This window comes from Diuraphis noxia, unplaced genomic scaffold (genome assembly GCF_037042655.1).
Source record: "Diuraphis noxia isolate RWA-SAM2 unplaced genomic scaffold, SU_Dnox_SAM2 contig0001, whole genome shotgun sequence".
Classification (NCBI taxonomy): Eukaryota; Metazoa; Arthropoda; class Insecta; order Hemiptera; family Aphididae; genus Diuraphis; species Diuraphis noxia.
The window spans coordinates 46,639,874-46,667,805 of record NW_028301711.1 but is presented as its reverse complement, the minus strand read 5'-3'; the positions used below and the strand labels follow the sequence as shown (position 1 = coordinate 46,667,805).

Here is a 27,932-nt window from a genome sequence, read left to right as displayed (position 1 = left end):
TCCTACTCACCGGCGCGCTCCGGCTCACGAAAACACACAAGACCACCGGAATGGGAAACTGTTCGTATTCAATTTGTATCGCCGACGGTTTCCCTAAATATTTTTTTCTCAACAAATTTCCTGTCCGTCGGCCGACACATCAGGAACGGTTTCCGAAAACACTAATCGCTCACACACGGCATATTATGTTATTATGCACGCCGAGCCGGATGGGCATCACACTCATGCCTACGCGTTTTTACGCACAATACTAAGTGAGTAACACATTATTATGGTATACTAATAAATTATGCGTTCTACATTATCTACATATTATATTGTTATACAACATTGTTATCGACTTAGAAATAATTATTGAACAATGAGAGTACCTAATGACACTATTATATTTTATATCATATAGGTACGCGTGTTTGCCATTGCGTTAATTCAGTTTAGGTGCCACAAGGCTTAAAATAATATTATATTAAATCGAGCGAGTTCAAAACAACACGCTGATGCAGTATAGAAGGAGTTGTTATTTTGTAAAACGATTCAACATTCAAAATGTAAAATATTTATATTTTTTTAACCCCTAACATCAACACATCAGAATCCATCCTCTATTATATTTTTATCTATGTAGGCTATCAGACAATTTGGAATATTGGCAATTTATTATATACATGGATTGTCATAATATATATTTTGTTATATTTTACAACAATGTAAGAGACCTAAAATCACTAGGAATTCTAAAGTATTTTAAATGCGCCTTAAAATTACCCGTTAAATCTACCAATTATATTAAAAACTATTAACAAAGATGGATTTTCAAGTTCCTACTGCCAGTGGTCTGATTTAAATGTTGTCAAAATATTTGTATTCATTAACCTTTTTACAATGTTAGGTACAACGTTAAGTTAAAATTTAATTTTAGATTCAACATATTCAACGTTACAGCTTGTTGCTTATTATACATATAGGTATGTAGAATTGAAAAAAATAATTTTTAAGGCTTAAAATAAAAAAATAAATAAAAAAGTATTTTCCTACATAACCCAGAAAATAAGCTTACCTAATAAATTCATATATGTGCATAGAAAACAGTAATTGGCCATCGGATAGTATATATATATACCGTATATGCATAAACTAAGCTTTCACTTATTGGTCTATATAAAGGGACAAAAAATATGCATGAAATGTTCCAATTTCCAACATCCTTATGCACTCATATTAAAATAACCGAAATTAAACGTGAAATGCTCAACATAAATTGTTTATAATACTATTTAGGGACTCTAATATTAAAATATAACACCATTGAAAAACACTAAAAACAAATGCAGTTCTGGTATTAATATGCATCATCTTAATTTATTAGCATAATAATACGCAATAATATAAGTTCTCCCAACACAAAAGCTTTCTCTCCTTAATTAATTCTCTAAATATTCCAGCCAATCCTCAATCTATCCTTTCCTGAAATTCTCAATCTGTTATTTTATCCACACTTAATTTATTCAACCAGGCTAGTTTCATAATTTAAATTAAAAAAAAAAATGTTTTTCTAATTTAGTAAATATTACACGTTTATTGTGTTTAGTGGTTTTCACCAAGTTTCTTAAATAAAAAAAAAAAAATATATATATAATATATACTATATAGGTACAATCAACAGTTCATACATGTAAAATTTAGGTAATCAATCAAATTAAATTAATATAAATTAGCAGTTAAGGTAACTTTCAGTGATATTTGTTATTCTTTAGCATAAAATAGTACAACCTATATGCTTCAATAATTGGAAGACAATATAAATGCACTGAGTAAAACAAGTAAAAAATTTAGCATGAATTCTTCCTAACGTGCTTAATATGGATCATTGTTTCTTGTCCAATTAATAATTTCTTATATTTAATATTTATCAATGTAGGCATCATTGAATATCATTTTGATAAGTTTAATGTGAAGGCCACAATAATATTATCATACTATCGAAGTTATATTTTAACGATTGGTGTATGGAAAAAATTGATTGTTAAACCTCCGTAAAACGACATAGAAAGTTGTAAATTCTTAGCATTTACTTAATTAGTATCATTTTTTAAAGTTTTAGTTAGAATTTACTTTGTTGTTACGAGGACTCCTCTTCACTCGCATGTGTTACGTAGACGTTAAATATTTCTCTACAGCTGACAGCTTAATTTTGATAATTAAACCGATATAATTATATGAAATTCTGAATATGAATAACAGTGATCTGAACGATTCTCCGTTGATGGCAAGATACCTTAGGCCAGGCAAAGCAGCGCTAATAAACGGGCGACCAGATTATTGCAGCGGAAATGCAGTGATCCGCATGCACCGAGTCGTGGTAGTTTTTTTCACTGCATTAGTCTGAATACCTGGTATTACACACAAGTAATTTACACTTGAAAATATGTAAAGTTGATGTTTAGTTTTAGCTAATAACTTATTTTTTTTTTTTGTAACTACTACTACCATAAAAGTACGGCAGTTCATACTGTTTATAACAACTAACAGTATATGACTGTCTCGCCAGCACCACCCATTCAAAAATTTTACATTTTTCTTTTACAGAAAATTAGCATGTGAATTATTATATATTAGCCTGGATTCGCACGACTATTGCCAAAATTTGCATGACAAAATTTACACCAGCATCGCAAAAAAAAATAATGAGCGGTGCTGGAGAGACGTCTCACCAGCACCACCCAACATGACTTGATACACCAAATTTCACTCGTGCGAATTTCGGAGTCTGTTTAGTTATCGTGCTAATTCATGCTAATCACGTTCTAAAATTTGGTGTATCAAGTTTTGTGGTCAAGTCATGTTGATTGGCGCTGGTAAGATGTCTCTCCAGCACCACAAACTTTTTTTCGTGATGTGGATGTAAATTTTGTCATACAAATTTTGGCAATAGCCATGCAAATTCATGCAAATTCATGCTAATTCTCTGTAAAAGAAGAGTGAAATGTTTGAATGGTCGGTGTTGTGTTGACGAGACAGTCGTAAATGGTATAAAATGTATTTTTATATTCGAGTAATAATAAAACCATTCCATAAATTTAACAATTGCACGTGCCAATTATATTTAAGAGCACGCCACACGGACATTTGTCGTCTCCGTCTCATAAACTGAACAACACGGCAAATTTTACGTTCACAACAATACGTTTTACTCTGTATTATTTCTAAAATTAGAGTGAACTTAGGTACCTATTATAAAAATGAAATATTATCTAGGGCATTGGATGATTTTATTGATAATATAATATTATTTTTAAGTAAGTTTTGACCATTTTTAAACTGTTTTTTTTTTTTGTTATATATATATTTTATATAAATTTTAAAACGATCATAACTTACTTAAAAATAATAATATCAATAAAATCCCTCGAGACGCTCCAGATAATATTTAATTTTATACTAGGTAAGTTCACTCTAATTTTTGAAATTATACAAGTAAAACGTATAGTAGTCAACGTAAAATTTGCCATATTGTATATTTGTTAGATGGAGAAAACAAGTGCACTAGAGGCATCCTCTTAATATTTCTCAACAAGTTAGTTAAGCATTAAAACATTTACCTCTAAAGAATTGCTAATTATTTTATTTATAGACATTTAAAATTTTCAGTTTTTCCATTTTCTTTTCTATACATGTCAATAAAATTGTATTCATTAGTACAAAAAACTTGAAAATTTAATACAAGGTCATCCATAAGTTGATACAATAGCGCAGTTGGAAAATATTAAAAATACATAGAAATGCTTTTTTTATAACCATTTAAAGTTCAAATTCTGACAACATTTATTTAATTGAAAATTTACAAATTATTTGGTTGTTAAAAATGTATAAAACGTTTAACTTTAGTAGTTAAGGATTGAAATTTTAAAACAAAGTTCCACGTAGTACCTACCTTTGTAGTTAATTCTGTAACAAAACAATTTAAAAATTATACAAACACAGTTTTTTTAATAGTTATTTTAAGTTCAAATTTGGATGAAATTACATATAAATAACCAAGAATAATAATTTTAATTATATTGTTGTAATTTAAAAATATTATTCGTGGGTACTTGAAATTTCTTGGGTTTACTTTGTATTTTAATTTTAATAGTTAATGTCGTTAATGACTTATATTATAATACTTTATGAAACATTGTGACAGTCGAATCTGATTTGATTATTTGGAATTTATTTTATAGGTTCCTACATTTTTTTTTTTTAAATAACAATTTAATTAATACAGTATAAAACTATAAAATATCCTAGACTTACAAGCCGTCTCCGCTCAGAATCGTTTTTCGCATATAAATATATTATATCATTGAATTCATATTTAATACCATCCATTTCAGTAGCCCAATTGTACACTAATGTAGGTACAGCAGAGCGACGTCCGCTTTTTAATATTAAATTTATTCCAATTTTTATATCAATAATACCTATTACCTACATGTATCAATAGGAAATAAAATAACTATAATTATCTGTACGATAGTATATACCTCTTATAATTTGTGGTTTAGACAAATACCAATGTTGATTGTCAACACTAGTCCGCAGATATTTGATAATACATAAGTTTATTGTACATATCTGCACACTAATAAATTAGACAAAGAACAACCGTGACATAATACAAACAAACTATGGCAAATATGAACTATAAAGTAGTTAAAACCATCGAAGAGAGAAAAATATTTTTGATACTAAAAAGTGTAAAATTCATTAGGTAGGTAAACAACGATTTAAATCCCCAGTGAGTAGTCTTATGTATATGCTCAAATATTTTGCCGATTTTCATGATTTTGATAAATGTTGTCAAAATGTCAACTTCAAACGCTTATAAAAAATTGTTATGAATTTCAATGTTCATAACAACAACATATGAAAAACTATGTATTATATTTTCAAATTTTTTAAAACGAGCGAAAAATGTTGTACTGACAATTAATTTTAAAAAAAACTAATAAAACTAATTTTTCTTATGTTTCTAAATAGCTTAAGAAGAATCGTTTAGTTATGTACCTGCTGTGATGTCCCCGCTTTAGAGGCATAGTTACGGGGGGGGGGGGTAGACCCCCTGGTCTGTTATTTGTTACTTATTTATAATATTGTGATTTCGATGGTAAATGAACTACCCGTTCCTCAAAGGGAAATTCAATTTTTGATAACGTTATCCCTCCTCTCTCCTTGACAAATCCTAAACACGCCAATGCTCCGCTTACACATGTACCACATGGCAAATTTTCGTTTATTAGTTTTAATAGTGTGCTGTAAGTTTTGAATGTTTTAATGATTCAGTGAATTGACCTTTCATCAAACTTTTAGGTAAAAACATTATATGTGTTCTATCGTTGGCTTTTACAAAATTTTAATTTTCAAGTGAATTATGATCATTTTCAAAAACCAATAATTTACATACTCGTCTCACTTAAAAATTAAAATATAGTAAATAACCGAAGAGAGAACACAGCCGACAATGTTCATACTAAAAAATTTGGCAATAGGTCAATTCACTTTAATATCGAAACTAACTACAAACTATTGAAACTAGTGAACGAAAATTTGCTACGTCGCGCGTCGTATGTTTATCAATCCGGACAAAACATGTGGTGTGCGACGTCCTCTGGAATATTTAAAAATTTAATTCTGTTTACCGACGCCAAGAAATATTCAAACATAAATAAAACCAACGATTGAAATATATAATAAGTAATAACATAACCATAAGTAAATCTGAACCACGAATAAAACCAAGGTAGGTATTTTAATTTCACTATTACTATTATTATTAGTTAAAGTTTTCGTAGGACCACTGTAAAAATTAAAAATTAAATTAAGCACATTATTTAAGATTTCGCATGGACTGAAAAGTATAATTACACTTTTCTAAAAAAAATATATATATGTTCCGAAGAATTGTGCTGATTTGAAAATTAATTCGTATATTAATTTTTCAATATTGGACACACAGAAATAATAAACATAATATTATTATACGATTGAATATTATAGAGCCATAGATGTATAAAAATGAAGCAATATTATATTATTATCAGCAGAACATCTACTAAACCTGCATTTTTCGATCCAAAGAAGGTACACATAAAATACATTTATTGTCATTATTTCAGTAATAATAAAAAATATGACTCAACAATATTATTTTCAATTAAATTTATTTGTTGGTATTTTAAACACTATCGTTTCAAAACATGTGTCAAATACAATTTACAAATCTCGGTTTTTAATACAAGCATATAATATTATAAAATTTTAAACTTAGAACAATGGTCTTGATTTAAAATACTAATTTAAAAGTAACTCGAGTAGTCTGCCGAGCATATAGTGTGTGTTTATTCTATATTAGGTATAAGTTTGTGTATGCTTTTCGCGAGTCACACTTTTTAAAACTAACCAGTCATAACAATATTATAAAATAGATAATCATAACATAAAAACAATATTATTACAATACATTTGATATTTATAAGTACTAATCTTATTATTATTTAAATTACAGGTGCGGTTTTGCTTATCATTTTCAAGTATGGTCTTGAAAATGTAATATATTATTTTACTAAGTCTTTAAGACCTAAGTCAAGTCTAATTGGTTAAACTGAAAAATTTACGTTTTAAAATGCGTTTTGAAAAACATGACTATTTCTGCAGTGCGGTCATTTCTTACAAACATTTCGTGGGGAAAATATCTAAAGGTGCGGGACTTTTTCATTTCTATTTTTTTTAAACGATTGGTAATTTTTTTACCGTATCCAATTTCTACATTTTTACAGGGTCAGATCGAACTGTTCGTACTTATTTCAACATCGCACTAATAAGTTCCGTGCACTGGCATAAAAATCAAACGCTAGAACCAGCCAACAGATACACGTAGTCGAAGCACAGAACAAAAAAAAAAACTCAATTGGCCTTGTACGTATGATTAAGAACTTTCAATTAACAATAAGCGATGTAATAAAAAAAAAAAATGGCACAAAGTTAACGTTTTAAGAAAGAATAAAAAAAAAATAGAAGAGAACATTTTTGTTTATAAACGAATATAACATTATTACTTTAAACTAAGTTTTTCACGAAAGTCTGACCGTTATAAGGAAAGTTGAAATATGTTTCGTTATAGGTATATGTGACGATGTTGCAAAATTAGCGACGTTTACTAGTCTATAAAAATTATCAAATTATCAACAATCCATCACCTTTGGATTAAATTCGTTAACTATAAAAAAAAAAAAAAATTAATAAATAAAATATTAAAGTACAATAAATTGAGAATGGAAAAAAAATCAAAATGAAAATACGCTATTGATAAAATTACTAATTTTACAAACATTTCACGCTCTTAAACAAAATTTCATTACGAAATACACCTTTTTATTATTTACATATATACAGCGGTACACACCATCATGTGACGAAGGTTCAAATTATGAAAAATTTTCGCAAGTCCTCCCATTTGCGCGATCCACTCTATACATAGTATTCATATATACAATTGTACAATGAATATCTGACGACTGGTGATCGCCAAATTCACTGATCGATGGCCTGCGACCAAGAATGAATGTCAACAGCGTTCAGTTGAAACTCATTGAACGCAGCAGCGGCTACGGCAGTGTGGTGATCGTCGTCGTTGTTATTGTTATTGTTGTTGTTGTTGTTGTTGTTGTTGTTGCTGGATTCTGAACCGCCGCCACCGCCACCACAGTATGAGTCCATGTAAAAGTTGTTGTTGGTCAACAACAGTTTGGTGGGATCGAGGACCGTGTAGTCGACGACGTGCTGCGAAGCGGAGACGTCGGACGGCATCGTTGCGTCGGCGCCGATAAAGTCCATGGACCCGTCGTTCTGCATACTTGCCGCCGCCGACGCTGCCTTGAGGCATGACGCGTCCGCCGACGACGAACAGGACGACAGCTGTGCATAGTAGTCCACGTCTTGTACCGCCATCGGGTACATCAGATCCAACGATTCCTGGTCGTCTTCGGTCTTGATGGTGGCGTACTGCAGCTGCTGCCCGGGATGGTGATAGGCGACGCCATCACAGCTCTGCTGTAACGGGAAGCACTGTTGCTGCTGCTGCTGCTGGTGATCGTGGTGATGGTGCACCGCGGCCGGGTGATGGTAGTCGACTGGCTGGTAGTGTTGCCAACCGACGCCGCCGTTGTCACTGCTGCACTGCCCCGTGCTTTTGTGTATTGTGCCACTGCCCAAGTCCAACACGGTCGTCGGCGAACACTTGTGGTAAGCCGAAGAAGCGGTTGCCGCGTCCTGTCCCGGTGGCCGCTGGTCAATTCGCTGCAGCTGAAACACGTCATCGTCATCGGTGACGGTGGTTGTCTGCTGCATTGGATGGCAGTAGACGGCCGACGCAGGTTGCGGTCCGGCCACGAACCCAAAGTCAGAGGCGGACATGTTTTGAACGATGGCCAATGATGGGGGAGGTCCGGACGGGGGCTGTTGCAGTACATGATAGTTTTGCAGCTCAGCTGCCATCGCCCAATCTTGATGGCGGTGAAGTTGGTCATCTTCACTACTGCTACTACTTCTGCTGTTATTGTTGTTGTTGTGGTGGTGGTGACGATGATGGTGATGATGGTGGTGGTGTTGGGCGGGGTAGGATGATTGCTGATGCTGGAGGATGGTGGTCGCGGGTTCTGGACCGGGTGCAGTCAGACGGCTGTTGTTGCAAACGCAATAGTAAGGAAGACACGAACAGCCAGAGTCTACAAAGTATTGAAATAAACAAATTATTAATCGTTGTTGATCAATTATTATATTATTGTAGGCGTTCAAAAAATAAAACAATTATAAGTATTTAAAAAAAAAAAAAAAAAAAATGTTTTTGATCATATAATTATACACATATCGGGAAATTGAGATCAATCTCTCCCTTTCACATTATATTTGTGTCTTTGTTTATTATTCATAATTATATCAACTTCGTTCTTTAAATAAAAGTTGAGTAGTCTCTCAAAAAACTATTTCTATTTTTTTCATTGATAATAATAAATAACTCAAAAAAATATATTGAAGAATTTGTAAGTGTTCTCTAAATAATAAGTTCATCACTAATCATTCTATGCATATTGCATCAAATTTTCGAAAGTTATAAGGTTTCTTTAAAACACTATGTTTATATCGAATCATTTATTATCGACTGAGTCAAATACTCCTGTACAATTATTCAATATCCACGCCTTTAAAATGTAAATTAACTTTATGTTCGAGCTGTTTCAAAATATAATGAAAACCAAAATAACTTAATAATATTATTCTTTTATTTCAAGTCTTAAATAACATACATATGAAATCACGCTGCATCATGTACAAAGATATTAAAAATACTAGCATCAACTTACTTATATTTCGGTTCTCAGAAATCGGCTCTTGAGATAGTTGTGTACTTAAATACTGTTTACGATTTCCATTATTAATGGCTTTCTGCTTTTGATTTTTTAAATTTAATACCTGAAAAAAAAATTAATTAATATATATTTAATTTCATTGCAAAAATGTTATTATCTAAACTACTATCAGACTTACAACATTAAATTGAAATTTATTTTTTTTATTAAATGTATATTGCATAATATTATCGTTCTATACTATATACAAGCTAAGATTATATTATATGTTTAACGTTTAAGATACTTTTATAAAATTTCAGGTAACTTTCATTCATATACAAGTTAGTTAGAAAGTAATGAAATTATAATAATTTGTATCACACCGAACGAGAGAAAAATATTTTTATTCAAAACTAATTTAAATATTTGTCTAAGTTTTCAACCCTATTTCTTTATCCATGTAAATAGGAGTCGTTGCAATTTAATTTTTAATAATATAAATTTCCAACAGTAATTACTGCTGCATTCAAAGATGGAAATCAAAGTTATACCTGAATGGTTCCGTTTATTTAGATTAAATAAGTTTATGTTAAGTATTCAATTTAAGGATTAAGTTTTGCATTTTGTTTCGAAAATACATATAATTTAACTAAGAAAACGTATACCTATCTATGTGTAATTGCATACCTAATAAAAATATCTAGATATCCAAGAAAACGAATTGTATTGTTTAAAATTAAAATTTTTCAGTGTAGCTTTTAAATTCTTGGTTCATAACAACAACTTATGAAAAACTATGTAAGTACCTATTGAATAATTATCATCGTTTTTATATAAATGACATAATCATTTTAAAACATATCGTTGTATAATATAATAAATTACATCGTGTTGTTGTTTAATATTGTGGTAACCAACAACATTTTGTTATACAATCTAAAATAAAATATTATTTCCAAACAGTTTTTGGTTTTGGGTTTAAATGTTTAGTATTTTTGACATCGGTTTGGTATTTTGTCCGGACCGATTTCTTCGGCAATACGTCACCTCCTCCTGCCAAGTCAACCAACTCCTCAGTTACCTTAGGGAGACACTTGGATGGAAATGTAGGCCGTTTCGGTGGTTTTTTTTTTATTAGGCTCTGTTCGATAACGCTTTTCTCATATGCTTTGTGTTCCTCGTGCCAAATTTTTCCGTACGCCATCGTCATGAGAGAGTAAATGTCGGGTTTTGGTTCAGTTTTAATGTACGAAGGAACAAACTGTTTAACATCCGTAAACTTTGAGGAAACAATTTGATCTTTTAAAACGGCCTTCTTGGAAGGTATAAATGGTTTTTTATATTTATTCGACGAACAACTAGAGTTCAAAGACTTCAAAGACTTCAAAGACGTGTAACTTGGCGCGGCAGACATAATGGTATTATCAGATTGTTACGTTCTATTCGAAATTATTATTATTTTCATCGTTTGGTTCAACACAAAACACAATTAATTAATAAGAAAAATATCAGACGTAAAAAGTTTAAAACTGGCCGAGGAATAATAATGTAGTTAGTTTTAATAATTAATTATTTGCATTGCCATTTCATATATAAAATTAATTATATATAATGTTCGTACTTTTAAGTCAATAAACAACTAATAGCCAGATGTATTTAAATCATTATCAACTGTAAATCATAATTAAAAGAGAGAAAAAGCAAATAATTTGTTAACTAATCTTTAAATTTTTAACTCGACGTAAGCCATCTCAACAGCCATAATATTAAAATAATGTTGCGCGTCGTATACAATTCCATTTATAGGTAGGTATTGTATTATAATACGTCAATACAAATATTAAAATATTTTATATTATCATTATTATTATTATTACAATATAAAACTAGTGATTAAAAGTCAAACTTGTGAATTCCACCATCGAACGTTTTTTGCCTCGGGTTTGTTTGTATAAGAATGTACAATCAACGGAGAAATCGAGTTTTAGTATTTATGATTTGACCTACAATATGTTGTCAAAATCCATTCACGTTGTTCGTACCATTCATATTCATATAATATATTTTATGATTCATGGGCAGCAGACTAGGCGTTCTTTTTTTATTATTATTTTTTTTTTTGTATGTGTGCCAGCCAGTGTTTATTATCTATGAAAACCTACAATTAAAGGTTTTTTTTTTAAAGACAATACCAAACGGATTTAATTATTATAATTCATATACGTCGTAAGGGCAGGGCTGACCAAAGAGAATAATACAACATAGATACTATGCAATAATTTATGTTTGTATTTTTTTTTTTTTTTTTTTTTGAAAAAGGTGTACATCTCACTCGTATCTTGTTGCTCTAAATTATCGAATGCAAGCATAAAGTTTATATAAATATATTAAATTATATACTAATTTAGTTTAACGGTCTAACGCGTTTGTGAATTTACCACAGTTTTTGAGTACAGAAGATATGAAAGATAAGCTGATCGAGTACATTTGGATTTTAATAATAATAATGAAAAAATAATCGTCGCGTTCTTGGCACAATATGTAGCACCACCGGTTATGAACATAATATCTAGAGCACGTTCGAATTGAATATAAATTTAAAGAAACGACAAGTATATTTAAAGTAAAATATAAATAACACAATTTTATATTCTAAGCGTTACCGAACAAAGACCACCGAAAATGACTGCAACAACAATATTTTAACGGCGGCTGTAATATAATCTATCGAAGTCAGGTAATTGTAGGTAAGACAATTATTGCAAAATATATAATTCTAAATGGGTGAATTATTATTAGTCTAGTCAGTCGGTCGTATTTCGTAATAGCTATTTATAATTAGTAAAATGTGTTAATTATAAATAAAGATGTAATAATTATTATTGTTTATTCGGCCCGTGGGGTGCCAATTAATTATGCTCTGACGCCGCCACGTCATGACCAAATCGTGGTGGCGGTGTCTGTGCCGGCCAGCGAGGGACAGTCATCCGCATTCAACACCCATCCCCCTTTTAAACAGATCGCGTGAATAATAAAAAGTATCGGTATGACGACGATAATAATGTCATAAACATACAACAATTTATGTTATAAATTTATAATATAATATTAAACTTTAAAATGTAAATTTTAAAAGTATTTTAAACGGCGGCAGCGAGGAGTTTTTGCGATAATCGCGTTACCGCAAATGCGACGCGATAGAGTGTGAAATTGCCATGCTCGTAATACCGTTTGAACATCTTTCGTCTTTACACGCAAGTACACGACATATTATTATCATTATTATCCGTGTAAATAAACGTACGTTTCACTACTCTTTTGAAACCGTTTACCATGCGCGCACTCAAAATAAATATAAGACGAAAACTCGTCGTTGCTCGTATAAAACGGTAATGATATAATACTATATAACCTGGGTATTATTACGGGCGGCGGCCTCTCGGAAATACGATTATTCCAGTTTGACGTACACAACGCGACGACAATAATAATATCGCAACCGATGACAATCAAGTTAGTGTCGTATATTATGTGCGATAAAAACCTAGGCTGTTTTCAAAATACTGGCTAGAGGCGACCAACTCACAGTCCACCGCGATAGCGTGAACGCTGAACAACCGTGATTTCTGAAAAACAATTTGCCGCTGTGATCGGCTGAATCTTTCAGTTACTATAATATTATAGTAAATTAGTAAGCGGTATACGTAAAAAGTTATACCAAACTAGAGAACAGTAAATTGAATCGAATCCGATGCATACGTTAATAACCGCAGTCATCGCTTACCATTTAGTATTTTAGTGGATAAAAAAAATACACCCGAGTCCATTGATCGCATACATAAGTGAGCCGTTGCGAGACGCCAGGCAGATGTGAAACATCAGAATTTATTTGTATAGAAAATATGCATGATAACTGATTTATTAAAGGAAATAAACACGGCATAGTGTCATTATCAAAAACAAAATATTCTGGTTTTTTGTGAGTAAAAACATTTTTTATTTTAAAGGAGCATATCATGTTTACGCGCAAACCGCTGCAATAGATTTTTCACATCAAAAATTGCTTTTAATGATTTTTCCGGAAACCACTGTTGACGTTATCATGGAGCAGTGTGGGGGTCGCCTTGGTATAGGCCAGAAGTATTCAAACTGTGTCGCGGCCCCCAGGGCCGTTGCAACTTGCAAAAGGAGCCGCGTCAAAGCACCGGAAACCAACATCATACCTAGGCCTTGTATCATTATCATAAATATTATTTGCAATAATAATTTGAAATTAAAACGACATACGTTACGACGCGACCATTTGAATTTTTATTTCTAGTACTAAAGCCACTATTACTATCACTCATATAAAATATTGGCCATATTGTATCAGTGCGTTGTTTCAATTTTTTGATAATAATTTGGGAGCCGTCAAAATATTGTGAACACATCCAAAGGAGCCGCGGGATGAAAAAGTTTGAAAACCTCTGGTATGGGCTATGTGGCGATATAATGCAACTGGGCACGATTTTTACCACTGTACTATAACACTGCGATATTATTATGATGTAATAATATTATAATCTCAAGGACCCCAATTAAAATAATAACTATATTATGTTATTTTTTAAAGGTATAGATTATATTTCTATTTTTCAATATTATAAACAATAAATTATAGTTAGTATAATAGTATACCGATTTTAATATATTTCTATTTTAAAAATTCAGATATAACATCCAAAAAAAAATTACGATACAATTAAAGAGTTTTCCCACAAGAAATGTAGAATTAAGAGTTTTAATTCAGCAAATTTGATTTGTTGATATATTTAAATATTCGAGTGCTAAATTTATTTTAATATTATTATTAATATTAGTATGAAAAATTTTTAAATCCTTAATTCTTTTTTGTTTCATTAAATTATTCCTGTTTAATAAAATTTGAAAGTAGTATATTAAAGTGTATATTTTATATTTTCACGGAGGGAGGGAATACCCAAACATATCTCCCTAAAATACGGCACCCTGGAGGGGTGGTGAACGATTTAATTTGTATAGGGCGTCAAAATCTTAAATGCGGCCCTGAGTACAAGTGTACCACACACGCATTGATAGAGGTGACATTTCACAAACAAAATCATGACCTTATTTAACCACCGCGACATTTTACAGTACAGCTTCGTTATAACTTCGTTACCATTACCATAATATTATTATATCAGTGGAAACAACGTTTCAATAAAATGTTTTGTTGTAGGTACACTATTTTTTCCACACCTATTTGAAAAGGGGAAACACAACTTTGTGTTTATAATATTACGGGAGATATAATAATATAGATACCATTGTTTATTTCAGACCTTCTATCCCGGGGGGGGGGGGGGGGGTATCGTAAATTTTCAAGGGGATATGTCTAACTATACCTAACCTAACCTATATATAATCGCACCATAATATACAATTTACGTAATGTCATACTTTTTTTCGGGGGGTATACATTTTTCTCCGGGGGGGGGGGTATTACCCCCCGGTCAACCCCCTGAAATAAACACTGATAGATACTCACGGTCCGACGTCATATTCAATAAATATGAATGACCGACACACAATCGGGTTTGGTCCGAGACGATGGTATCGGAGACTCATCAGAAATGTATCGTTATGACTTATTTGTTATAAGAGGGTAAAACAGTGTATAGAATAATTTATTATTTAAAACATGCACTTTAAAACGAATACTTAGAATGCACAAACACAATTATTCAACAGTACCAGACAAATAATTTTTCAATCCCCTCGCGCGCACCACAGCCACACACGACAACGAATGCAACTACATCACGGTCGATATCCAATTCACTAGATATACGTATGTTTTTGAAAAAATCGACCCAAATTAATATATTATTATTAGTGCAGAGGACTTGTAGCATTTGCATATTTTTTTTGCACAGTCACAAAATTAGCAGTGTGAAACAAATACGTTTCATGCTTCCACAAAGCTAGTTTTGAAATTTTATTATGCATATAAATGCATATTTTACGTTTTTTTGGTAGGGCATATTTTACACTTTTAAACGCTATTTTATATTTTTTGAGACATATTTTACTTGAATTGATTTTTTCCACAGTGACATTTTTATTTCAAACAATACAGTCAAAATGTTTGGATAAAAATTTATTTAATTTTAATTTTTGTCGTTTAATATGGTTTTTGACTGTGCTCGGGCACACATTTTTCTTAAGGCGCGTCTAGACGGAGCAGCTTTTGCCGCGCGGCCGTGCTGCGCGACATGAGTGTGAATACATAAATACATTTTCCGCGGCTTTTTTTGATGTCGCGCGGCATAATTTCCGATCAGCCTAGTAGGCGGTATACATCAAAGGAAAGCCGCGTGGCTTGTGCCGCTCGCCTATGCCGCGTGTGTGTGGACGTATTTTCGGCAAAGCCGCGGGGCATCAGTTCTTATTTTTTAAGTATTTTAATTATTGTCTACTGGAAAATAATTGGGAAATAAATGCCACACCGTGTGGACGCGTATTTGCCGCGCGGCAAAAGCTGCTCCGTCTGGACGCGCTTTAGAAGCGATAACGATTTTAACGTCACTATACCTACGACATCACCACCCACCACAGATACACGTGTGTACACCATGCGGGCTTTTATTCGATTAGGATTAAAATTAGGATAGAAAAAAATTTTATGAGCATATTTTAATTGCATATTATGGGTTTTTTTAGTGCATAAGTGCTTGCATATTTAGAGCTTTTTTAGAGCTACAAATCCTCTGCCATAATTATTATCAATGACACGCTGCAAGAATGTATTGCAAAGCCCTTCGTTTTAGATTTCGATTTTTTTCTAATACCATTTTGGAATCAAAATTACAACTTTAGTGTGTATCAACTTACTATCTATCTACATAACCTAAACCTTTATAAAAATAAAATATCAACTCGAAAACTGAAACCGTTCTTCAGTTGGATGATGCAAACGAAATAATGCTGGCTCATACCACCACAATTAACAAATAATATTTTCAACTTAATTTTATACTCATGTAGTGTACCTGCGTTATTTCGTTTAATAAGTATAAATTATTATATCAAAAACCTACGCAAACGAAAAAAATCATAACTCTGAATACATTTGTATACCCCTACCCCGCTATCGTGCTTTAAATACTCTACAGGTATCGGTGCTTGTGCGTGTTGGAGAAAAGGCATAATATGCAAAATATAATATATCATGTTGGCGCGCGAAGTCGTTTTATTGTTATTATTACGTACAAAACAATAATATATCTTCCACCAATCGTGTGGACCTCTACCAGTGATCACGATATTTGTTAACATTTAAAACGAATGCGAATGGAACGAATATACCAATATACGTACGTATAATAATTAGCCGGCCGACAACATGATTAGACCCCTTCGGGCGGACTGCCGACAATTATCATCCAAAGTTATAAGTTATAAATATTATATTATTATATTATTATGTGCAACATTTTATTTGCGTTGCGATATGTTGTATATAAATGATATACATATATATAATGACACATACACTTAATATTTTTTTTTATTGATCTTAAGTCCGGCGATTAAGGCCATTAGCTGTTGTGAGGTTATTAACTGTGGTAAGGGTAAGGTTTTGGTACAGTAGGTTGTACGTTTGTTACGGTAGGTAGCAAACACTTGTATGTGTGGCAAGGGGCTAAGTAAATTGAGTCTGATACATTTTGAAAGCTATAAATTGAGTCCCGGGAAAAAATTGGTAGTAAGTAAATATTTTGACTTAAGTTAAGCTATTTATATAAGGTTATAATATTTAGTTTTATATTGATTAAAAATATTAAAAATATAAATAAATAAAAAATAAAAATAAATGTCATTATTATTAATTTATTTTATAATAATTATACACTCTATTTATTTAAGATACCGTAATATACGTATATATAGTATACAGGGTGATTCTTTTAAGTGGGTACCTACACTAATTATTTCGAAAAGTATTTACTATTTTCAAAATATCTTTTTACATGGTTTCAAGTTGTTAAAAAGCCAACGTTATTATTAAAAAATTATATTTTTAAATATTTTTTACCCTTATCATTTTTTAAAGTTTTTTACTTTTTTGAATGACAACATAGTTTTAATTTCATATTCCAAAGCAGAATATTTTTTTTAAGTATTTTTATTCATAAAAATCGAATTTAGGACGAATAGTTTATGAGTTATATAATATGTATTTAAAGTTTAGACAAGAGGAGTAGTGGACAAACATTTTGCGGGGTAACCCCGTACCACTCCACTCTGCCAATCTAAACTTTAAATACTTATAACTCAAAAACTACTAGCCCTAAATTCGATTTTTATGAATAAAAATACTTAGAAAAATATTCTGCTTTGGAATATGAAATCAAATCTCTATGTTGTCATTCAAAAAAGTAAAAAAACTTTAAAAATGATAAGGATAAAAAATATTTAAAAATATAATTTTTTAATAAAAACGTTGGTTTTTAAACAACTTGAATTCATGTAAAAAAATATTTTGAAAAAAGTAAATACTTTTCGAGATAATATTAGTGTACCCACTTAAAAGAATCACTTTGTATACGTACGAACAAGCCCCTACTTATCGGTTTCTTAATTGCGTTTAATCAAAGGTACGATGTTAAAAAGTTATCGACTTTTATTGACTGTGAGTGTTTTGGTATTGTTAAGACAGTATTGTTATTTTATCGTTGGAGAAAAAAATAATTATATAATTAATAAAAATGCAATAAAAATGCATGTTTCTATTCTCAAAATCATATAGATGCAGTCAACAAATCACAAATAAACATTTTATAGTGCATATTTTTAAATTTTAAATGCATATAAATCGTTTTTCCCAGGGACTCAAATTACCTACTACCTTATTTTTTCCGGGACTCAACTTACTGAGTTAGAAGTCATTTGGGACTCAATTTACCAACCCCGGTGTGGCAAGGTTTTTAACTACTATGAACCTGGGCGGTCACCCATCCGGGAGCTAGTAATTGTGGCCGTTAATTATTCCCAGTCGCATTCCGCGATTGGTAACAGCCAACGCGCCACGTCAAGCCACACACTTAACATTATTATTGCCTTTCTGCATATAACTTGACCTCTCCGCCGAAATGATTTATATGGCACCTACAAAAATTGAATTAACATACCTAATACGCGTGCGTGCATGCGCACTATAATTACACATAACAATAATAATAATTATTTTAATATTATATTATTCTATGGCTGCAGCAGCTGTCTAGCGTCTCAACAAAAGGTCGGCGAGCAATAATAAATTTAGTACAAAATCAATTCACAGGATTTCGCTCAAAAGTCCATCCTATTTAGTATATAAACGAACCGGATGATTAGCATTATCGATGTCAACTTGCTAAACATACATGTGAATGCAGTTGTGTACTGACAAGATAAAGCACCACAGACGATAAACAGACGGGGAGAACTATTCTCAGAGCGCGAATGGGCCAGGAAAACGATGACGCGATGTCTATAATATTATTTTACACCAGTTCATTATAATTATTATATTATATTCCATGTACGATGTATACAAGACGATTGATATAAGATGTCATCTCGAGAATTATTACATAATTTTTTAGTTCTAGATATTAACACATTCACCGTGACATTCCATAATATGTTTACTTTTGATTTAAGTTTAAAATTTTAATGTAATTTAATAATATGTCCCATAAAATTTAAATATATTATATTCAAGGTTTCCAAAATATTATAACTACGAAAACGTCCATAATATTGATTATTAACCGATTCTAGAGAATAACTTATTTTTAAAACATAATTTATTACGAATGAATACAGGTGATTAATAATAACTATTACGAACGTATATTTCCAATTAATTTGTGCAAGTACGTTAAATATAATAAATATTATCTACGAAGACGGATTCTCAGAATGTTCTCTATTTGTAATTTAAAATTTTAAGCATCATCATTTAAAATATTTTAATGTTAGTGACGAGCGTCCCGATAAGGGAAGGAAAATAGGTTCACCCGAGCATAAACTTCTCCGACGTAGAGCCTAACAAATAACCCAACCAGAATATTATTTTTTGTGAACACTGGTTTCGCTTTCGTCATTGTGTATACTGTATATCATTGATTTACAACGCGTCTTAACACTATACGCACATGCACGCACACACAATCACGGCCTGAAATGATAATGATCAAGCTATCGAATAGACAGATTATGCTGTCCGTGCCCAGTGTATATCGTATAATTATTGTTAGGTATTTTATGTTATTGATGACCGCTGTACATGTTTGCAGACCTACTATATATTATTATTATTAGACACTGCATCTCATTTATTTGGTTTTTATTACTACCTTTTTTTTTTTTTTTACTGTCAATAGGTATCTCAGGCACACTACATATTATTTTGTTATTTTATAATTCAATAAGCTAGCTATTTTTTTATCGATAAACCATAATACGAAGTTCTGAGATTGCTTAAATATATTTTCGAGAGCAATAAAATCATAATCGTAATATATCACACCATGAATGTAATAATTATACATTTATACAAGATATTGGACATGTTTGAACGACTTGAATTAATTTGATTTAATATTTGAATTACACATACACATTTTTACTTTATAAATATGAAAATGTTTTGTTATAAAATAAATTGTTAATATTAATGACTAGGCACCTATATTATTTCGTTTCGTACTATCGTTATGTATAATTATGTATACGCTCACGATATGAATGGTGTAGGTGCGAAAATCATTATAATTATTATATTGTAATACTGGGCAAATATTGAAAGTTTAATATTTCAAATTCTAAATGTAATTTGTTATTCAATCTTACTTTATTATTGAAAGGAACATCACGAGTCAGGATCATGCAGTTTCGTATCTTGCGGCTGGTGCCAAAGCTTCTTCGTGCTTCTGAAGTAGACTTGGCTTCAGGCCTCAGATGGTCGTGCACACCTTTGGCTTGAAAAAAAATTGCATAATCTGTATGCCTCCAAAAATGTGTGACAGGGTAACCACAGTGTCCTCTACAGGGCATAATCTCTAAGTGTCCATGACACTGTCTATTCGGGCACGGTTTACCTAACAAATAATCATACAAACACAGAAATTAGTCACGATACAGTGGCACAAACATTAGAGTTTATCAATTGTAAATTTTAACCACAAGATATTAGGATACCATGGACCCACCCACCAACCCTCTCTCAGGACTTTTCCAGAGGGGTTACAATTACAGTAGTAAGTACTAAATAGTAATAACATATTATTAAAATCTACTTATAGGAGTAAAAATTTTGATAGGAATTTATATGAATATATTCAAAAGAAAATTTGTTTAAAATAAAATAAAATTTTCATACTTGAGAGATTTTTAAAGTTAAAATAGATATAATAAGTACACTGAAAATTAATAATCGTGTTTGAAGATGCCGACAGGCGACAAGCAACCGTTGGATTAATACATGTTATAGTTTTTAATGTCAGACAACTGTCAACCTATATAGTTATGACATTATTATTATGATTAATATTAATGATGAATAATAATCATTGATTATTGATTTATAGCATATATGCATATATTTAGAAAATTATTTTACATTAAATTTAACTTAATTGTTAAAATGTACTGCAAGCAAATAAAATACAAATAAAATTCATACCATCAAAAACATTAATTTAAATACATAATTAGTGGTCTTATTTGTCTTAGAATGGCATCGAAATATTTTATATAGGTATATGACAAAAAATTGTATGGAAGAACAATTTTCGTCAAAAGTCATATAGCAAAAATATGGTTTCCATGCGATTCAAACAAATTTAGAAAACTCGATTTAGAATGTTGAGGCAATTTTCTCATTATTAATTTCTGTTAAGTCATCTATTCATATATTCATGCATAGCCACAAAATACGGTAAAGATATATTATTTAAACAGACACAATGTATTATTATGTTAGATTATGATGGACCAGCATCATCTTTAAAATAATGCAATATGGTATTATACCATTATCAATAATTTAAAAATCATTCATATTAAATGCATATGTATTTTTCTAAATGTTAGTAGGTAAAATATCTATATTTATTTGGAAATTAACTTTATGAACATAACTCTGGTTTCCAAGTCTCTGAAAATCCACCTCGGCTCGGCGACTAAAATGAAAACTGTGCACAAACCTCGTAACTTTAACTAGTTACGGGAGTTCAGTCAATGAACATTAAACGGAAATAATCTTCACATAAACGAATCATTGAAAATCAGAAACATTTTTAGATTTTATTGATTTTACCACGAAGTGTGTTTTTTTTTTTTTTTTTGTGTCTGTCATCACGTTTTGGGGCAGTAAAAATGCTTCAATTTTTGACTTCAGTACCTCGTCGTTCGATCAGAAAGTGAATCTAGTTGGTACTTTGGGGGGTCAAAAGTAAAAAATTCTTAATACTTTTCTAAATAATTGAGAAAAACAAACTAAAAATTAAGGGAAAAACGGGAAATTTTACGCACACTCATTTTTCGACAAAATCGATTTTGGTTTTTGATGTAACTTTAATAAAAATGACCATAGATACATGAAATTTTCACCTAATGTTACTATAAGTATATTCTATCCACCATGCAATTTTCAAAAAATTTCGACTTAAGTTGAACTATTCATAGGCATTTAAAATTTTCGATCATTATTAGTTTTTTTTAAATTAATATCGATAAAAATTTATTTGTTAGGCAGAAAAGCTTGAAAATTTAATACAAGGCTCTTAACATATTGTTACAATAGCAGTTGAAAAATAAAAGAAATTCGTAGTCGCAATTTTTTTTTATAAGCATTCAAAGTTTGAATTTTGACAAAATACGTAAAAATCACGAAAATTCACGAATTATTTTAAGCTAGAAATTCATAAAAAATTTTCTTTTTAAATCTAAGATTTAAAAATTTAATACAAGATTCCTTACAAGTTTTTCAATCTTTATCACAAATAAAAATTCCACCAGAAATTCAAATTAAATTTTTATGAGCATTTGAAATTTAAATTTTTACAACATTGGATTTTCACTTTTAGCGATTTCCTTATTTTGGTGTAACTCTAAAACAAATTACCGCAGATACTTGAAATTTTGACTGAATGTTTATATAGGCGTTTTATATATTTGATAAAATTTTCAAAATATTTAGATTTGTTTTGAGCTGTTTACTGACATTTTAATTTTTCAACTTTTTTAGTTTTTTTTTCTATAAATATCGATAAAAATTTATTTGTTTGGTAGAAAAGCTTGAAAATTTAATACAAGGCTTCTAACACATTGTAACAATAGAAGTTAAAAAATATTAAAAATTCGTAGGCACGATTTTTTTTTTTATAAGCATTTAAAGTTCAAATTTTGACTAAATGCGTAAAAATTACGGCAATGTTCAAATTATCTTAGATAGAAATTCATAAAAGTTTTTCTTTTTAATTCTAAGATTTGAAAATTTAATACAAGGCTCCCAACATATTTTTACAATAGAAGTTGAAAAATAAAAGAAATACATAGTCACAATTTTTTTTTATAAGCATTTAAAGTTTGAATTTTTACAACATATTATATAAAAATCACGAAAATTCGTAAATTATTTTATGCTAGAAATTCATAAAAAATTTTCCTTTTATATCTAAGATTTGAAAATTTAATATAAGGCTCATTATCTATTTTTACAATAGCAATTGAAAAATAAAAGAAATATATATTCACAATTCTTTTCTATAAGCATTTAAAGTTCAAATTTTGACTAAATACGTAAAAATTACGGCAATGTTCAAATTATCTTAGATATAAATTCATAAAAGTTTTCCTTTTTAATTCTAAGATTTGAAAATTTAATACAAGGTTCCTAACATATTTTTACAATAGCAGTTGCAAAATAAAAGGAATACATAGTCACTTTTTTTTTTAAGCATTCAAAGTTTTATACGAAAATTCGTAAATTATTTTAAGCTAGAAATTCATAAAAATTTTCTTTTTATATCTAAGATTTGAAAATTTAATATAAGGCTCATAATATATTTTTACAATAAAAATTGAAAAATAAAAGAAATGCATAGTCTCAATTTTTTTTTTACAAGCATTCAAAGTTTGAATTTTGACAACATATGTAAAAATCACGAAAATTCGCAAATTATTTCAAACTAGAAATTCATAAAAAATTTTCTTTTTAAATCTAAGATTTGAAAATTTTTAATAATCTATGATATATCCTAGACAGATAAACCGTCTTCGCTCAGAATCGTTTTTTGTATACAATGATATAATATCATTGGATTCAAATTTAATTCCATCCATTACAGTAACCCACTTGTAACCTACTATACAGCAGAGCGACATACACGACTTACCCGCTTTTTTTTCTTTCAAAACATGTGCTTATTGTACCGAATTTTTGTTAGATTGTGTACTTTTCCTTTTCTAAATAAAAAAAGTACTTATATATTTATAATCGTACACTTAGAAAAATTATCTTTGATGCTTGTTGTCCAAACACTATAGATCTGTAGAAATTTCAATTAAAAAAATACTGTCGCACCCCCTTTAAATATAATGATTCCATAACATATAAAATATATTTATATTGTATAATAATAATGTATCCAACCAAATCAAACTTAATAATTATACCAATTAATCATTAATTTATGCAATAACCAATACGTATTACTCATATTAATGTTTTTATAGATGTATATTAATATACAATATACGTAAGGCGAACATTTTTTAATTTAAATATTTTGTTCACTTAAAAACAATTAACTTAAAGTGATTGTGAAAAAAGAATATAAGTAAAAGTCTGTGAGAAGTATAACTTAGTTTCAATAGTTTCATAGATATTGGTTTTTTAAGTTTGTTTTACATTGTTTACTAACATAATAAGAACTTACCTTGTTGCTTTTTTCGAGCCTTGTCACATATAGCTGGTCTTAAGTGAACAGTGTCTCCTGAAGGAAGTACACACCTTCTTGAGCATAGCAAAACACCCAAACATGATTTCTTTAATATGTGCACATTGTGATTGTTGGTGTTTCTCATTGCCCATCCAGAAGCATGCCTCTTTGCTTCTTCGCAATTTGGTGGGTATACCAAGCGACAATGCCCGTCAGCCCATTCTTCCCATAAGTTAAAGTTACTTACCTAGATAATATAAAAACATAACACTGACAATTGATAAAATTTAACAAAATTAACACATAAAGATCAGAAAATAAACAATAAAAAAAATGTAAATAGTGCAAAAAAATTCAAATGTATTTTTACAATAAGCAGTAATAGAATTGGAAAATAATAATAAAGGAAACTAGAAAAATAGAGTAGGTATAAGTTCAGTCCAACATGTTAAAAAATCGTTTTTATTAGATAGAGTTTAAGTAGACTAACCTACATTTTTTTAAACAAAGTATTTTATTCATTTATAATTATGTTATATTATTTTAGAATTATCAAAAAAAATCTATGATATACATTAAATTCGATTACACAACACATTGCAAAACATGTAACCTAACTAACGTGTTTGTGTAAATTTGTAATATGTTTTATGTATGAAGTTTCAAGGAGTACCTAAAGCTCTGGAACCCATGATTTTCGTAAGACAAGTACACCCTCAAAGTCAAAGCTATCGATTGAACACGAAAATATAATTTTTCCATGAAATATTTTAAACCCGTTGATTATTAAAATTAAACTATTAATAAATATATTGATTCAAAATTTTCATTTATAGAACATAATATCAATTAAAACCAATTCACAACACATGGATACTTATAATATATACTTATCGTAGGTTAGATTTTCTTACTCGTATTCTTTGTCTTTTAATATAATATCTATTTTAAAATTGTTTAAAACATTAAAACCTAATTTTACAATAAGTTGTTCAAGTTCTTACGTAAAAATGTAAATATCCAATATTTAATTATAACCTAACGATGACTATAAATAATGTTGTTTTTAAATACATACTAACACTGCCTATATATAAGTTAGTTGACAAATCATTTAAAATTTATTACAGTTTAAATTGTATCATATTTCTAAAATGCTATGTCAACATTTCATCAAGTCATGTTGAAATTAAAATAAAATAAAATATTTAAAGTGACACCTGCATTAAAATATATTTGTTAGAAAACATAATATATCTTATAAAAATAGGTTTGTTTATAAACATCATAATTATTAAATCTTAAAATTTAAAATTTCATATTTAATATAATTAGGTATTATAGATACCCATCACGTTCTATAATATAGATGTTATGTTGTACTGTAATGGTCAACAGTTCGTTTAAAAGGATGCAAATAATAAATAACGTAATACGCAAAGCGTTATTTTTACTAATTACTACTAAAAAAATTGTATACAAAACAAAATTTACCCTTGGAATTATCGAATCGTTAATGTCCCAATCTGCAATTCGAGAAATAGATTCTGCAGGAGGTCTTCCACGGGAGTAACTATATTCATTGCTCATGCTTTGATTTTCGTATTCTTGTTTACTAAAATATCACAAATAAAACTTTACAACAAGTTACTATTTATAATTTATAAATCTAAGAAATATATTGTACATTTGTACAATATATTATTATATTCTCTTGACTGTTACAGGTAATATTATTGATCTTTGGTTTTCAAAATATTTATAGACTTCGTAGAATACTATATTTATTAACTTACTAGGTATTACCTATCTACATTTTTAAAGCAAAGCGTTGTCGTACGGATAATTGATTTAGATCCCATAAAACTATTGACAATAAATTACTAAATAGTAGATTCGGGAAAAAACAGTTTAATTGTATAACATAAACTGCAGTATGAAAGAAACCAAAAATAAAAATGTACCAAAAGCAAATAATCTAGATATAGGTAATTTTAAATAATATTTATATTAGACTTAAAACTTTATTACCTAGTTATTTTTCTTTGATAAAAATTGATACAATACATTTTTAAAAAAACCCAATATTCATGAGGTAGGCAGATATTCATAGATTAGTAATGGTTATTAACAGATTTTAAATATTGTTCATACAGTACGTTAAAAATTAACTTTAATAAAGTTAAGGTAAATTATTTATAACTATCTAGCTATTTAAAGATAATTTTTAAACATATCATATTATTTAAACTAGTAGGTAATTTTGTATAGATAGATTTGCTTAACTAAACGAAAACTAATGTATTCATAAAATGATTTTCAAAATTATAACAATTATTTACAATCACGCGTTTAACGTCTCTCAATAATTGTACTAGACGTATGACGATATATTTGTATATACAATTAATAGAGCTACGATATTAGGATAAACGATAATAATAATAATACATAGATAAACAATTGAGTTGTTGACATGGAAAAGGTACTAAGTCATAAAAACCAAATTTTACAGGAGAAGGAAAAAACTGATTTTAGCAAACCACGATGATTTACAACCAGTGCCACTTGTGTTCAACATAATTATTAATATTTAAAGAAATTTGAGTTAGTTCTTTTTCCAGGCCATTGGCATATGTATTTAGTACCTTTTCAACGAAAAAACGAAAAATTGATTTTTTTTGACTTAGTACCTTTTCCATGTCAACGCCTCAATTATTATTACGATAATAAGCTTATAGTATACCTACTTATTTACTAATTATATATATGTATATATATATATATATATATATACCGTATATAAATATCCACGGGACACTTGAGATGCCTAATAATATTGCATCCAAGCATAATATTATTATTATATAATGGTCTATAGACAAATAAGTCACCTACCTACTTGATAACACAATATAAGACACAAAACAAAACTATCACCATGTCTTTAATCGCTACTATACGACACTAAATTAAAGATCCACTATAAAATAAAGCACAAAATGTTCTCGTGTCGAAACGCGGAAACGGACAGAAAAATGTATAATAATGGTTTACTCACAAAATGACGACCATAATCGAAGTCTGGCGTGCCCTTTGTCGGTGGTCTCGGATCGCGCGTGCTGCTAGTTGCGGCGGTTTTACCGACACTTATCGCGTCGGGTATGATTTTCGACGGTGGTGGTTCCGGTGTTATAATATTACTATGTTTAGGTATTTAAAACGACGGTGACGTGACATACAGAGTCGTTACGCCGATAAAACGTTGACGGGCACCTAGGCCGGATATCGTTATCAAGTAATAATTACGAGTTTGAGAATCGCGGTTATTGTACTATTTTTATAATAGTAAGTTTACTATTTAATCGTTTTTGTAATCAACCTCGGATGTCGGTCGATCGGTGGTGATGATAGCGTATTAGAGAAAACAGTACGAAAAGTGATAGCGCCAGGGCGAGAGAAAAAAACGCCGGTGGATGGGCGAGCAGACGCAAAGTCAAAAGGAACAAACGAACGCGGTGCATGCGAAACAATCACTGATCGACGA

The 27,932-nt window shown here is 30.0% G+C and overlaps 1 protein-coding gene and 1 long non-coding RNA gene across 4 annotated transcripts; one reads left to right on the top strand and one right to left on the bottom strand.

Annotated features, from left to right (window-relative positions):
* On the top strand, positions 1-6,953 carry LOC149060776 (uncharacterized). The gene is made up of 3 exons (XR_016189456.1): positions 1-254; positions 6,545-6,737; positions 6,816-6,953. It is a non-coding gene; the product is annotated as an uncharacterized LOC149060776 (long non-coding RNA).
* LOC107165903 (uncharacterized) lies at positions 6,184-27,932 on the bottom strand. 3 transcript variants are annotated; one of them, XR_016189455.1, is made up of 7 exons: positions 27,447-27,932; positions 25,880-26,000; positions 24,383-24,632; positions 20,292-20,539; positions 9,399-9,507; positions 7,442-8,762; positions 6,184-7,255 (listed from the first exon to the last, which is right to left on the bottom strand). XR_016189455.1 is itself a non-coding variant. In XM_089216164.1 (6 exons), exons 1-6 carry the CDS (start codon positions 27,458-27,460, stop codon positions 7,570-7,572), a joined length of 1,935 nt encoding a protein of 644 aa, XP_089072290.1. In that variant the 5' UTR covers positions 27,461-27,932; the 3' UTR covers positions 6,184-7,569. The 3 variants fall into 3 exon arrangements, 2 of the variants coding, with proteins under 2 accessions (XP_089072290.1, XP_089072291.1); XM_089216164.1 differs by having other exon boundaries at positions 6,184-8,762; XM_089216165.1 differs by lacking the exon at positions 27,447-27,932 and adding an exon at positions 27,284-27,433 and having other exon boundaries at positions 6,184-8,762.

Coding starts and splice junctions, on each gene's coding strand:
- LOC107165903 (XM_089216164.1), bottom strand. Junction 24,633..25,879: donor ACGATTCGATAATTCCAAGG/GTAAATTTTGTT, acceptor TATATTATCTAG/GTAAGTAACTTTAACTTATG. Junction 9,508..20,291: donor ATGTTCCTTTCAATAATAAA/GTAAGATTGAAT, acceptor TTTTTTTTTCAG/GTATTAAATTTAAAAAATCA.